This window comes from Seriola lalandi, unplaced genomic scaffold (assembly GCF_002814215.2).
Source record: "Seriola lalandi dorsalis isolate HSWRI2012SDOR001 ecotype SW California unplaced genomic scaffold, Sedor1 jcf7180002054519, whole genome shotgun sequence".
Classification (NCBI taxonomy): domain Eukaryota; kingdom Metazoa; phylum Chordata; class Actinopteri; order Carangiformes; family Carangidae; genus Seriola; species Seriola lalandi.
In genome coordinates this window covers 1715608-1731964 of record NW_019525072.1, presented here as the reverse complement: position 1 = coordinate 1731964, position 16357 = coordinate 1715608, and the positions used below count along the sequence as shown (strand labels likewise).

The following is a 16357-nucleotide window of genomic DNA, read 5'->3' as shown; positions in this document are numbered from 1 at the left end:
ATCCGCCACTGAAAATAGTCCCGAACAAATGCACAATTTACTACTGTTTGAGAAACGTCTGCTAAAAACCTGCAGTGCCCAGCTGTTTCAGGAAGTTACTGAGCCTGTTTTAACAAAAAAAAAAAAAAATCACATCATATATTCGTGAGCAATTTTTTAAGATTTTCACCTTCAGTAGGAATGAATGGGCTTGGGGCTGAGAGCAACAGACAGGGTAGCTAAATCAGGAAAATGCTAAAAGATGGACACACACGTTGGTTTTAGTCTTCTCAATGGAGGAAAAATACAGAATAACACCAGCCTTATCTTTATACCACTAATGACTGTAATTGCATGTGCATTTGGGATTTCCATTTAATGTCATTCCAAATTGATTGTTTTTCTGCATTAATTAAAAAATGAGAGCTTCACTACAGTGACACTGAGGAGTCAAATCCATTACTGATACTGCAGCGAGCTCATGATTCAACCCCCAGTGAAGTCAAGTGTGAAATATGAAGTCCACTGTTGTTGACAAAGATGGAATATAACACACTCTGACAGTTGTCTTGTGTATTTTCCACAGACTTAACACCCGACTCACATCGAGGTAAAAACATAATTTGCTCAAACGAGTTCAAGAGTTCACCTCCAGTGTGCCAGTCTCTGCTCAGGGAGCTCAGCTCTGACAGCCGACTGTACTACTGGGTCAACAACTGTGGACGGAGCAGCCCAAGTCTACACGGCCTCATTTGCAAATTCTCAATTAAAGTGAGAGTGCAGGCGGGTGAGCAGCAGTCTGAATGGATAACAAAGATCAACAGCCTGCCTCTAATGATGAGCGCTCTGGGTATGTGCACGACTGAGGCTCAGTGTGAGGGCTGTAGCACCAGGGAGCTGGCATGGGAAATGAGAAAGAGGTGCGATACTGACAGTTCAAATCACTCTTTAATGAAAAACAAAGACAGGGTCCTACTGGAGCAACTGCATTAAAAAAAATACAATTAAAATGATAAATCAATAAATCATACTGAGACAGCATTAATAACATGCATTAAATAAACATATACTGTATGAAAAATGTCCCCACAGGTGCTCTGCAGGTCTAGCATTGGCCTTTCAAATCCCAAACTGATCAGTGTTCAACACAGCATCGGAGGTTATCTTCCACGTTAAAAATAGACATGGTCGTCATTACAAGTATAAGTACACATTGTGGCAGCGGCCTGTGTTTATGTTGCTATAGAAACCTCAGGTTCATACTATTACTTTTGGCTTCAGATGAAGCTTCAAAACAAGACTGAAAAAAAAAACAAAAAAAAAAACATATGATTGATTTTACCTGCGTCTGGAAAAACTCCAACAAAACCTTTAACAGAAAAAAAAAGGTGTAAACCTTGGGAAAGATCCAGACCAGGCTACAAAACCCACTGTCCACAAGTCCTGTTTATTCTCCCACGCTCAAGAGCAGAGTGCTGTCGAGCAAAGACCATGACATTAACCAGGACATTACACAAAAACAAAAAAGTGTAACAGAAAATAAAAAGAATAGAAGAACAAAAACTACTAATAAAATACATACAGTACATACAGCATACGATACACAATACATATGTACAGTACATATACACACATACATGTGTAGATACAAACATACATACATACATACAGGTCATATAGCATATGAGACATGAATACAAATACAAATACATACAGGCATACAGTATGTATGCTTCATATGCACAAGAATTTACATGAACATAAAATAATCAAAAACAAATCAACAGAATTAATCAGTTGATTGTGGCAAAAGAGATTAACACTTAGTTTAAGAAGCATTGATTTACTGTGATATTTTCTCATTCTTAAAACATCAGTATGTCAACGTAAGTGATGTCTGATGTCTGAAAGTAACATCTGGAGAACTGTGAACATTTATTCATTTACAAATGCAGTCTGAAGATTTATTATTCATACAATTTATCTAAGAGGAGTAAATCTTTATATGCACAGCTGTCTGGACGGCACGTCTGGAAGATGACAACTAGGTTTGTCACAGCTAGAGCTGCAGATAATTATTTTCATTAGAAGTGAGTCTTTCAGTTATTTTCTTCATTATTTGATTAATCGTTTCATAAAATATTTCCCCATGGGTTTGTCTGTACAAGCAGCGTATTACGACCCATAGTTACGTTTTATTGCTAGGCGACCTCTAGTGGCCGAAGTAATTATGACAGGAGCAAAGGAGAAAGTCAGGTGCTGTTATAATAAGAACATGTGTGTCATTACTTTATTACTTTATAAATAACTGAAACGATTTATCAGTCACATTATCGAACCAGCTGCAGATTCATTTTCTTTCATTTCATCAAGTTAGCATGGTAGCTACTCGGAGAAACTTAAGGTTTGTCTTTTATGGTGAGTCAGCCTGTATGAGGTTTGACTCTTTGGTTCTTCCTGCTTTACATCTTCTTTTTGCTTTGCAAGTTACTGGAAGACGTCTTGCTGTATTTTTGATTTTGACACATATTACATATAATACACACACACACACACATACACACACACACTCAACTGAAGCCCTGTAACCGTAACTTTGATGCATATTTCCATTCGCACGCTGAAACACATATAACCGTGTGTGAGGTGATTTGCTCTTCTGATGTGTGATGCAGGAAGACGTCTCTATCATTCAAGCAGCAGCGTGCTGCACCATGGTGCACTCATATGTTCAAGGAGACATGTGGACATGAGAACCATGCGGTGTAAACTGATATACAAGAAAGCAGCATTTACGATCCCCTCAGATCCTGACTGTGCATGTAATAGTGAGGTTGATGTGTCCTTTGGGGGTGGGGGTGGGGCAGCTTGTGCATGGCCTCCTCACAGCAAGTCACAACTTTGGAATAAATGCCAACCACATTAAAACACTCTGTTGACAAGAAATGATGACCTGTGGCTTCAGCGGGACGGCCAGTGAAAAGTAAATGAATAACAGGCAAGAATTATTGCTTGTGGGCTCGAGCTTCCCTTTTTCGAAAGGCTGTCATTATATTTCTGAGCTGCGCCGACTGCAATTTAATTTCCTAATAAAAAAGACCCTCATTATTGAAGGTATTACTTGTCCTAAACGGCAACATATTCAATTAATATTAACTGTAGCTAGAGACTGTGTTTTTACAAATAGTAACATATTAACAAACAGGCTGCAAGGCTTTAATTTGAGCCTGACTAATTCAGTAGGTAATTTAAAAGTAAAAGCAGAAAGTACATCACAAACCTAGCTCTAATGTCAAAAGACACAAAGTTCAGGCTACACACTTCATCAGGCAAACAGTGAGCGGCAGCAAAGTATTTACAGACATGACTTAAACATGTTCATTTATATCAAATGAAACAGCACCAGGGACCAAATGTCCACACAATTCCATGAAAAGCCTTCATAATAACTGGAAACCAGTTGCACCAGTTACTTGTGTCTGAATGTGCTCTTTGACCCCATGAAGAGTAGCCATTCGCATTGTGACAACTAATGTGCATCCTATAATAAACAATAAAGCAGTGACTCACCTGCGTGGTAAGGGGTCGGGACAGTGTGTGAGGGGGCTGCTGGCGGTGGGAGGCGGTTCCCTCCGGCTCCGCAACGACTGGCTCCTCTGCACCTGCCGCAGCACACTGCTCTTCAGGTCCAGCAGCGTCGTCATGATGTTTCACTGCCGGAGCAAAGACACAAAGAGCAAACAATCAAGGCTCCACCGTGAGACACTGATTGTCAGCGTTTGTGTGAAGTAGCAATTCACAAAGTTCTATTCTAGGAATGTGAATCAAAATACATTTAATTTCAGCTGCGGGATCATATTTCTATTACTGGCCGTTACAGTTGGTTAGGGGGATTTCTTTTGCTCTAATCAGCTGCCTAATCACCCCCACCCCCTCTCTTTTAAAATAATTATAGGTGTGTTCTATTTCTGCCTGAATCTGACTGATGCCGCGGGGTGTGCAATTTATCTTCCACCTTTTGAGTTCGGTCAGTTCACAGTCACTTGACCTTTATTTTTGGGGCCACACTGTACAATATATGCAAATCAAGACGCCTTGCCAAGCTGAGAGCCGTAAGAGCTGCATAATAGCAATGTCACAGAAAACAGTTGTATCACTACAATAAAATGGCAAGAAAATGTTTCCTGAATGTCTTAATCACAGACCTGGAACCTATAAACAAAACTACGAGGACTATGTTGCGAAAACAGATCAGAGCAGGGAATATTAAGATGTAAAGAAGTCTGTAGGAAAAGTGTAGTGGAGTCTAGAAAAGAGTCTAATAGTGAAGAAAGATACTGGTGGTTTGTAAAAAGCACGTTCAGTAATACTTTCTGTATCTACTTGTACAAGAAAAGCAACATCATAAGCTATAATGAAACTTTTTATTAACTGTTAATTATGTAATTTACACTTTCATCCTCTGATCGCAAACAATAAAGTTGTAACTGGTATTAATTGCAAAGCTGCAATGTTTCATTGAATAATTAGGATCATTTAGTGGCACAGAGACACAGAGAAGCCGGTGATGCACAAGAGTTCATAACAGTGGATTTGGAAACTGTGGTTACTGGCTTTTAATCGTGGCTGGACATAAATATTCTTATTCAACAGATGATACAATGCACACTCCACATATGACGTCAACCTGGAAGCGGCGGAGAGCCTTCTGTGGTTCTCCATTACTGTTCGCCACCTCTAATGTTATTTTAAAACAACAACCGGAATGTTTTATCCAGACATTGAATCTGACAAAAAAAAGTAAAGTCAAACTGGCTGGCCTGACACAGGTAATGTAGAAATCTACTTTAAGAAATGCTTCATCGTTTTTTGAACTATGCTTTTTCGCTTTCTTGCCTAGAGTTATTTCAATTTATCATGAAAAAACGTATTATTATTATATTATTTCTGAAAATAAGAACTTTTTGATGATGCTGGTTTTACTGATTCACCTGTGCCTAAAAGTGTGACAAATAAATGTCTCAAATAATAAATTATATATTTTCATCTCAGAAATATTAAAGCAATTCAGAGAGATATGGGAATACAGGCATTAAATTTAAGAAATATTACATAAAATCATTGCTTTCTTGCAGATGTTAACATGGGCCAGCTTTTCACTTTGATAAGGTTTAGCAGAATATTATCTGAGCATTTGCAGAGGAAGGTACACTTTGCTTAGCGTGACTGTGAAATATGAATTTAGAAAAATGAGCCCATCTGACGACCTCAGAGAGATTGGCAATGTGTTGCTAAGCGATTCGCTGAGACCAAGGAGGTCTTTCTCGGAGCCACTTGCCCATGAAGTGAGCTCTCATTTTGGCTTCATGGTGTCTTTAAAGTATAACTGAATGATATGACCTCATACCAATATTGTGCTCCGTCAGTGCTCCCCACAGAAAAGGGGAGAATGAAATGACCCAAAGATATTTAATGAAACTGCAGTTTCCCCAACGTAAAAAAGATAAAAAGAAAAAAGAAAAGCAAACTTTACAATTTACCAGGAGTAACAACATCAAATATGATTTTACATCAGCTCATTTTTGCCCATTAACCATAACCAGTCTCTAGGCACAGGAAGCCAAAATATAAACTGTCATTTAAAAGGTTTAATGGGAACACACTGTATTCAATGTGACAAATTTAAGTGCCACATAATTTGTGTGAATGTTATTTTTAAGTCTAATGGCCCTTTATGACTATTTTGTCAAAAGCCAGACACTGAACTTTATCATGTATCTGCAGTAGATACCCTTTATTAGAGTTAATCCTTTTAATCTCAACAGAAGGTTGGACGTCCATAAATATCTGTGCTTCAATATTGAAGTCAGTCACTAAACCCTCACAGGAACACTATACATTTATTAGCTGCAACAGTTTTAACATGACATTTTGAGCTGCGGTTGCAGCAAGAGTGTTTGGTTTCACTTCACATTCATTTCAAGTAAAAAAAAAATAAAAAATAAAAATCTGATTGCAAGGTCATTAATCGCATAAATGACAGTAGATTCTACAGGAAAACACTCAAGGATGCTCACACGTCTGCCTAGCAACCGAGGAAGAGAGTGAAGCTTATTGTCAAATCAAAGAATCTTCCTAACAGCATCCAATCACTTTTGTCCCTGCTTGTCCAGTTTACTGCATTTTAACTGTGAAGTTCTCATAAATGGGTCTGTGATGCTGGCTCCACCTGAATGACTGAGAGTCTTTGTGTGTCGACAGTGACGGAGGAAGAGACAGAGCAGTCAAAAAAAAGAAAAAAAAAGGACTGACAAGGACACAAGAGGGAGGGTTTGATTGATGGAGAAGTTGTTTCTGAGGACAGTCAGACAGACTCAGACAGTCAGACACTCCTTTCAAGAGTTGACAGCCAACGTCTGTACATCTGGGTGAAAAAAAAAAAAAAAGCGATGAACCGTGGGCTGGGAGCTCGTCTGACTTTTCAACCAATAAAAGACACAATAGTCACTGTTATTAACAAACTGTAATAGAGGACAATTAGCTCCGTCTACTTGTGGAAAGAGATTCTGAGCTGATTTTACAAGCAATGTTGATTTATTTATTTATTTATTCTTATCATTTTTTTTAAAAATAACGTTCCTTAAGGTTGCCCATTTTAAATGACAGCGCTAACACCAAATAGATCCAGAAAATTGAAACATATTGGCTGCTGTCATTCGGCCAATTGAACTGGGAGCAGCAAGCAGTCGGACTTTCCAGCTCGGAGTAAGCCAGGAACTCATGGTACGAGTTTGCCTCACCGGCTGAGCCAAAGAACAGTATGCTATCGATCCAGGAGGCTGACATCTGTTATCTACTTGGAGTATCCACACTTTACTCATTTAGACTCAAGTGTCGATACTCCTTCCCTGTCAGATATCATCAAAGTGTCATTTCCAACACGCCCCCAGTGAGGAACTGTAGGAATTTCTATTTCTACCTCACAGTGATTTCCTATACTTCCCAAAATGACAGTGATAACAGATGACAGGTGTCACTTTACTATTTTCGATCAAAGGAGGTGGAGGTGCATATAAATATTCAGCTATAGCCATATATACTGGTTTCTAATAATGTTCATGTACTAGGTTTAACTGAGACTCACATGAATCCATCAGTTTATTTAAAAAAAAAAAGATTTATCTATTGAAATAAATATGAAGGGGGTGTGACACTTCATATTCAAAATCCCATTCCTGCATCGCATCACCAGCGCTTAAATGATGTACAGATCTGTATTGAAATTTGATCCTGTGCTAATAAGCTGCTGTTACAGTAATCCAGATGTGTTGCATTTTGACTCTGTGAGTTTTTCAAAAGTATATCTGTGAAAGCTGTAACTAATGCCCTTAGTTTCACTGAGGTTGTGACCCTGTCTCATCATACTAAGACCACTGCAGTGGGCCTTCATACATCCACATGTATTGATCATGTACTCACTTACACCCCTGACCTATGTTCAAAAGCCGTCTCTGTACCCTTAGGATGAAGAGTCCATCATCTTATGCCTTTACAAAAGGAATTCTAGGATAAAGCAGCCCAGATCATTTCAGTCATACGCACATCTCAATCTTCATACTTTTATTAATGATAAGCATTAAGATCAACGGTCCAAGGGTTGCAAAGAATGAACTGTTCTAGCATCACGAACATAACGAGCAAAGTGGTTGAAAGTCTAGAGCTAGGAAAAATTATGCTCCATCGCTGGATGATGAGTTAAAATCTTTAATGGCTAAGCGTGACAATGCTGAACACATCAAATCAAATAATCCATCTGACAGGCCCACGCATCATAAACTGAGGAACACTGTCTCCAAAATGAGTAGATACAAAAATAAACTGTACTATCAACATAAACTGAGAAAGGCTTGTAACGAGAGCAAGAACACATGAGGGATTCTGATGAGAGAAAGCACTGATCCGCGTATACCGTGCATTTTATCTGAAGGGTGCATTGAAATTGACAATTATTTCAACAAATTCTGAGCAGAATTTAAACTGAAGAATGAACGGTGGCTGATCCATCACTGTCACGGCCTCTAATCAAAAGGACACCTATTGTAGATAAACAGTTTTCTTGGAAACACATCTGTCTGTGAAGACTCGGCTCCTGGCCTCAGACCATTTAGATGCTAAATTACCTGAGAACTGCAGCAACATGTATAACTCCTCCGGTAAGTCACATTTTCAACAGATGCCAGTCGACTGGCACATTTCCCTGTCAGTGGAAGAAATCTAAAGTCATTCCCATCCCAAAAGACAGGAAAGAAAGCTGTAATGGGCTGCTCTCCGCTACAGATCTATAACAGCTTTTCACTTAATTGACCATAGAGTGTTATTCAAGTTATGTTTTTTCAACATCTGCGCTCTCTTGGATAAAATAAGTTATTAATTCAAAAGGCCTCAACGATTTTATTACAATGGTTGTTTTTTCCCCCCCATCTCTGCCTCAGTCTTTTTTACAAGCCACCTTCCATTTATCTCGGATCAAGGAACCATGGTTATGTATTCTGGTGATTGTACACTGCGCTACTCTGCTGGCTCCACTGATGATATAACTGAAATCTTAAATAAGGAGATGAAAAAAAGTGGTAGGATTGGATGTGTAAAAACAACTTAAGGCTGAATTTATCCCAATCCAAATCCATGCTTTTTACAGATCCAGAGCCAGAGCCACTAAAGCTGTCACTGCAGGGTGTCCAACTGCAGCAAGTTAAAGAAAACAGGCTGCTGGATATCACTTTGGACAGCAGTCTCTCTTGGTCTCAGCATATCGATGTCTTCTGATCTTATGAACATCATCAGTGGTTCTAAAGTATTGTGTTGTTTATCAGGAGAACCATTATCTCTGGTAAACCTGGATGCTCCTGGGCTCAGCTTAAATGTACCGACCACAAACATGAACATTACACTAGGAATGCTGAGAGGTCGATTATGTCGTCCCTAACACAAATTACACAAAGAAAACTAAAGACACATCGTATACAGAGCTTCTTCAGAATGTTTCCTTTTTTACTAACCTACACTAAACACATCTCTAATCCAAACTGTTTCAAACTGCAAAATTCAGATATATATGATGTCATGACACCTCTCTCTCTCTCTCTCTCTCTCTCTCTCTCTCTCCCTTGTCCTCAAACCAACTGGTCGAGGCAGAAGGTCGCCCACCATTTGGCCGCTTCTGTTCAAGGTTTCTAGCTGTTCAAAGGGAGGTTTTCTTGCCACTGTTGCTAAGTGCTTGCTCATGGGGGAATCCTGTGTCCTCTGGAACTAATAGTGTAAAGAGCGCGGTGTAGACCTGCTCTATATGAAACGTGTCCTGAGATAACTTCTGTTATAATTTGGCGCTATAAAAAGAAAACTTGTATTGATCAGATTTGATTTGATCGATTTGAATTGGAACAATTTTTATATTCCTCTTGTAACCTTTGTTCTTTAATAACTGTTAATGTATAGAATTTGTTGGAACCTGAGAAGACTAGCAACTGCGTCACTGGATGGCAGTGGCTCAGATTTATTCTTGTATGCTTTTTGACTCCGTCACTGCTCGAGCTTTTGCTCTGAGTGTCAGACTGAGTGTCAGAGTTGTTGATACTTCCTGCTGTCAATCTCCATTGGACCTGCACTGGAAATATGTCATAAACATGAAGGTATAATGGCTAAGTTTAGATACTCCACAGGAATAAAAAACAGCAGGGTAAACTGCAAAGAATGACTGTTTTTACCTGTGCCACTAAAAGACAGGGTCAGGTTTGTCCTCCTCATCGGACTCATTGTATGTTTGCTGATTTGCAAAAGATGTCAGACTTATCCCTAAATCTCTTTAACAGCAGAAACAAAAGTTTAAAGTACAAGACGTCTCCTAATTTTATGAGAATTGCTTATTAACATGTTTTGTACTTATGACATGTTCAGAAGTCCAATATAGTCTGTTCCAGCTGAGATGTTTTACAGGTGGAGTCTCAGAGAACTCACCTGTAAAACCAACCGGTAGCCATGTAGGCTGGAGGACTTTCTCATGTTACAGTGTTTCACTTGGATATATTGTATAAATATAGTTTATATGCTCTATTGGTGAAATAGCCTTGCATTAATCACTATGAAGAGGGGTGGCTGACTTTTTGGCCTAAAACATGAATTATATTCGTTCATGCAAAGCGCATATAAAATATGAAACATATAGTGGTTCCTTACTTGGTGTAATAACGATGCTATTGTGGTAATTTCTGTATTTTGTCACTTTTATCAAATGTGCAGATGCAGTTAGCCGCAGAAAAGGAAAGGGTCACCACTTCAATACGTTTCTACATATTTTGTTTTAATGAGACCTGAAGAAGAAAAAATGTGTGAAGGAAAAAATTGTTTATTTCTAAATGTATTATTATTATTATTATCATTATCATTATTATTATTATTATTATTATTATTATTATTATCATTATCATTTTTATCAGTGTTTAGTGGTTTGGTAGAGTTTTGAATCAGATATTTCCACCATTAGTCAGTTTTATTTTGGATCTGTTCTTTAGATGTGATGTCAGTACTGGAAAGTACAAATCCCCAGGTTTTCTGGTTGCCTGCTGAAACTGCACTGATGTGCATTTTGTCACTGAGCATCAGAGGCTACAGCTTTGTGAGGTGAGTTTGTTCACGGTTTATGCTCTGCTGGGCGACTTCTGTTTAACAGTGTTATGCTCCCTTCATGACATCGTTAAACGGCCGAGCTTCTAAAACACCTGAGGCAAAAACAGGACAACTGTTTTTAAACTTCAAACTATGGTGAAAAAAAAACAAAAAACCTGCTCAGGCATTAAATCATACCCACTACAGGCAGGCTGGTAAGTATGAAATGTTGACAGCCAACAGGCACCGCAGAGCAGCTGTCTCCCAGGTGAACTCATTTCAATTACAGGAGTGGTTGTCTCCCAACTGGATTTCGCTCTGTCTCAGCCGTCAAACGCATAGTGACAAAACGGGTCGATGTGCCACCGTCGGTGGGGCGCCGGCTGCCAAGGAAACACTGTCAAAGCCAGGCAAATGCCTTTTTCGCTACATTGGTGCCGAAGTCGTGCCAGGGAAACACTTGCTCACCAGTGTCTCTCTCCTGTGAGAGCCAATGAGCCCGGCAGCCAAAGGCGCCTTGCTGATAGGGATGGAGTGTCTCTATGGTAACAGCAGAGGAAAAGGAGCTGGTAAATACAGGTAAATGGAATTCTACAAAGGCTGAAAAAAGACCCTTGATGTTACGATGTGTGCACCTTAACGCAGCCAAACGTGGAGCGCATTAAACATACACACAGTTCATAGCAACAAATATAACCATCACAGCAGGTCAATCTGATCACTTCATCCCCTTTCACAACTGTGACAGAGACTATCTATAAAACAGCTGTAATCCAGGTGCATATAAAACAATTCCTCACCTATGCAGCCCCTCAATCTGCCAATGTCAGTCACAGTGTCAATCAGGTCAGTGTGACTGAAAAATCTTGACTAGTTCTCATTCCTTTCCTGTCTCCAAAGTACACATAAGGCAAAACACAGCTACAGATACAAGAGCCGATCTATAAAGCAACAGGGTTTACAATGTGTTCCACAGCCGTCGGTCATTAGCTGCTCCAAACACACTCAAAGATTAGTGTTTGTGCGCTCTTCAGTAACACACCTTTCTAAGTCATTAGTCTTTTTTGTTGCAGCGTTCTTCGCCAGGTGTCTGTTTGAGCGTGAAAGCTTCATCCTTTAGAGTGTTGACTGTTTCAAAGGGGTTGGGACAGACAGAGAGAGAAAGAGAGAGAGAAAGAGAGAGAGAAAGAGGGGTGGGGAGATTATAATTTTCCACATTTCCTTGTCTTACAATCAACGTAATTGGCAGGACGCATTTAATTCATTACATTCCTCCCGAGTCTCCAAAATGAAAGGGGAATATTAACCTTTAATGATGACACTGACAGTTTACGTAATTGAATCAAATGCACATTCTGACCTCCACATTCACCCGAACTTAATTTAACCACGTCAGCCTGAGGACATACGCATTCATATCATAACTCAAAGTAGATTATTCTGTGGCGTTACTGATGATACAAAACCACTGCCTTTAAGACCAAGAACCAAAAGCCTCATCAGTGGTCATCAGTGTTATTATGTGACTGGCCCTTAGGGGCACGTGGGCTAAATGGATCACACCACTGCCACTTCTTTGTCAAATCTTTAACAAGCTTTCCAATGGATTGGGTGTGAAAAAGTGAAGACATCACTGTGACCTATACTCTATGCACCTGTAGATAACGCATAATCTATAATCCAGCAAAGGAAAGTGCATCTAGTCGTCTGCTCCCAGAAGCTCCCAGGGTCCGTGTTGCCAAGGCACATAACAAGCACTCCGGCTTGGAAATTGATTGCCAGAGAAAAATCCCAGGAATTGACGGTTTGTGAGCTTTTGTCGAGGGGTGTCTCAGCCAAAGCCAAGCGGCAGGAAATCACTGACAGCCACGCACAAAATATAAAACTTAAACAATGGCACAAATCCATTGCTTATTATGCCACAGATAATACATCCTTTGTCACCCTGAAAACACTCACTCCAGCAGCAACACTACTGTCAAAAATAGCAGCCATTGAGTCTTTATGCAGAAGCCGTAATGCCACCTCCATAGTTTACGCAACAACATCACTCGGAATTTAGAAGACACTGTGCTACAATACAAGTGATGCTCTGAAGTCATACAACTGCTCACACATGCTATAATTAATGGCGTACTTCCGAACGGAAAAACTAAACACTATATTTGTGCAGCATTACCACAACCTTTTTATGATGCCTCTCTGACTGTACGGCAAGAGGAAAACACTGGGGGAGCTGTTTTTTTTTTTTTTTTTTTTTTATAAACAGGTTTTTGAGTAATGACCCCTGATTCGCTGTATTATAATAATAAGAAATGATTAATGACCTATGGATTCATAATGATAAGTCTAAAGTGGAGTTATGACCTCCACCAGGCAGCTTCTTAAGGAAAGTAGAGGAAGACACACAGAGCCACAAACTGTGAACACAACAAGCAAAGATGCTTTCTGTTTTGTTCTGCACACGTCAACCACAGCGTCTTTTCTAGTAGGCTGCAGTTTTATGCAGTTGATTAATAATGAAACATAATCCTTTTTATTTCCCTTTTAATCTGCCGCACATGTAATCATTGTCAATATTAAAGCGCAGGTAAATTACAGGCTTGCGGTCACTGGTGTGTGTGTGTGTGTGAGAGAGAGAGAGAGAGAGAGAGAGAGAGAGAGAGAGAGAGAGAGAGAGAACCACAAGCATCTCCACAGCACAAGATTGATTTATACAGTATGAAGCTCGGCACATATTGTGTATGTGTACAACCACATCAAGATCAAGAGATCCTAAACCTTCCTTTATTTTCATGAGAGATGCAACTTATTTTGGGAAACCTGTAGATCAGAATAAAACACTGCCTCTAATTCAAGTCCAGAGGTTGGCATTCAAGACCTTTGTGTCCAGGCTCATGAGTAAAATCGCACATCTTCAGTGGCAACTTCATGTTTTATCTTTATCCGATGTGATGCTGCTGCTGCTGCTGCTGCTGTGTGTTTTGATTCTTGATGGGTGTGGGGCGTTGCTAGCTTTTGAAATAAGCAGAGTAATTTGCTATGTGACAAGGGCATTGAGAAAAAAACAAAAAACACACACAAATGATAAAACAATGAGTCAACTTCTTCAGAAAAACCACACAACCTTGTCCATTGTCAGAGTTTTAGTGAAAACCTACATTATGTAACATTCCTCTGAAAAGGATTTCCAGAATGTGTGTCAGCCTGGTCTGCCTACATGCTGGTTTCACTCAACCTGCTGAATATCACGTTTAAGGTGTATATGATGAACACAAGGGGAACTTGTGTTCATATGGCAGACAGATAGTAGGTTACATCGTTTATGATATTTCTTCTCACAAAAAGTGGAACAGGTCTGATTAAACCCTCACGAGATTCATCACGTCAACCACATAGTCTACTCATTCCTACACTGATATTACCTGAGTATCAACAGAACTTTAAACTCCGCCACAAAAAAAGAGGCTAAATTCAAATGATTTCTAACTATTGTGAATTCTGATCAACAGGTGCCAATTAACCAGCCTTAATAGTGGCAGCATGAGTCAGTGCAGCTGTTGCATATTTTTGCTTTCAATATTCTCAACTACAGAGGTGATTTTTTTTTTTTTCTGTGATGTTAAATGATGAAGAAACCCAGCTCACCTGTGTCTGCTGACAGTTTTCCAGTGTGAAATGTTTTTGCTGCTGCGTGTGTCAGAGTTCCTGTGGATTAGAGCCTCGGTCGCTGCAGCAGGAAGCTGTTCTCTTCTGGAAACGTGACGCAGTCAACTTATGTGAAAACAACGTTTGGGTAATTTTCTTGTGATACACGGCAGACAAAAGCTCATTTTAGTCCTTCGAAATGCTTTTCCTGAGCTCACGCTCAACCAATGCTCACCCAAATATGGTCATAGGAAGTGCAGCGATACTTCAGCGCCCTCGACTACTGTGGGAAATATCGCAATTACGAGTTGACAGCGCGATCCGACAAAAGGTGCAGCCTACTGGGGGTGTGAAATGGTGTAACTGGGAAAATTGTCATTTTTATAAAGAAAAGTTCTGAAGTGAAGAGGTTGAGCTGTGTGGACAACTGATAATTAAAGGTTTACCTTCTTGTTCCTGAAATACACTTGTGATTATATGAACCCATTAGCTTATTTCATAGTAAGTACGCTAAAAGGCTAATAGTAATAGTAGCCTATTGATAACAGAGGCTATGCAAATGTGATTTTTAAATATTACAAAGTGATAATAAATACAAAGTAAAGTGTTGATACCATAATTGAAATTGGTATATGTATAAGAAACAAGACTTTTTGGTACCTGCAATTTTTTGGGAGTGCATACTTTGTTGGTGGCTTTGCTTTTGTGAAGTTAAAGTTTATGAAACCAAACTGTATTTCTTATGGAGCACAGAGCCATGCAAGAGGACAGAGGCTTTTTATTTTTCAGCGGTAAAAGACACCTTATATTTGTAAAAAGAAAAAAAAAAAGAAGTTAAATTAGCGACATAGCAATTACATTTCAGTTGACTGTTCATCAAATTTACGCTATCAGTATTTCTCTTCCCTTAAGTTCGGGTTGCTTCATAGGCTACACATGATTGCTTCCGATTAAGGGCACTTGACTGACATTAAAAGCAGGGAGTTTACGGTTTGCACCTGAAGGCATCATTTGACTGTTGCTGAGGGACGTCGCCGAGAAAAATCCTCTCATCAGTGAAGGGGGGGAGCAGGTCCAGCTGTTACTCAGACTGAGTTACATGTACTTTACTTTGTTCTGCTTGATTAGCTCAAACAGTGATTTAACTATGTCATCCAAGAAGGGCTGATTCAAGGGTAACTGGACTCGGTTGGTTGTGGACTTAACCAAGTCCATTTGCCCTAAATCAAATGTGTGACTTGACTCAAAATCCTCCTCATAATGACACTGGCCAGTGAAGATATGCAATAGGCCTATTTCATCTGATCCATTATTTCCCACTGATTAATAGGGGAACTAATTACTCCTAAATTGACTCCAAGGCATTGACAATATGTTCTGTTTCAGTACTCTGCTGAATGACACTCTTGCACTAATATTTACACCACATGCAAATAAGGTTGAACAGATGATGCACAGCACTTTAAAGCCCTGTATCATAGGACACGTCAAGCACTTCCTCACTCATCTGTTTGCACATTATAGGACACATGAGAGGAAGGCCATGTGCACAAACGCTTTAAATAGGAACAGGAACATTAATTATATGCTTGCAGGGGGAGAGGTGTCTCTCGAAGCACAGAAATTATTTCACACATGGCCATTATAGCAGGAGCTGCAGCCATCTCATAGTGCAGCACTGATAACACACAAATGGAACCCTTCATCACCAACAGCAATGTGGAAGCTTGTCTGCATCCTGCGATTAGGGAGTTTCCTTATCACTGTTTACCTACAATAATCAGAAAGAGTCAATCCTGAAGCACTCATTATCCGCTGTGGAATGACTGAAATCAGTTGCTAGGAGTGAAATTTGTTTATAATGTCCAGGTAACATGGAATCAAATCTGATCTGGTTGTGGAAATAATGTAGTATGGCAGTGTAAATCCCTGCTGCAAACACCAGATCGCTCATAAGGTTGAAAAGCATTTTGGTGCCTCTTTGCATTCCTGTAAATGTCAAAAACAATAGCACAACACTTCAGCGGTACATTGGGTGAACACATAGGTAAAATCACATAGAATCAAG

At 39.6% G+C, this 16357-nt stretch overlaps 1 protein-coding gene across 1 annotated transcript in view; it reads right to left on the bottom strand.

The window, feature by feature from the left end:
* Nucleotides 1–14484, bottom strand: part of baiap3 (BAI1 associated protein 3) — a 39060-nt gene extending 24576 nt beyond the window's left edge. Inside the window, exons 1-2 of the mRNA XM_023413737.2 lie at nt 14290–14484; nt 3550–3692 (exon numbers count right to left, since the gene is read on the bottom strand). Coding sequence (XP_023269505.1) covers nt 3550–3683 — 134 coding nt within the window. The 5' untranslated portion in view covers nt 3684–3692; nt 14290–14484. The remainder of the gene's footprint in view (nt 1–3549; nt 3693–14289) is intronic.
* Between the last annotated feature and the right edge of the window lie 1873 nt (nt 14485–16357).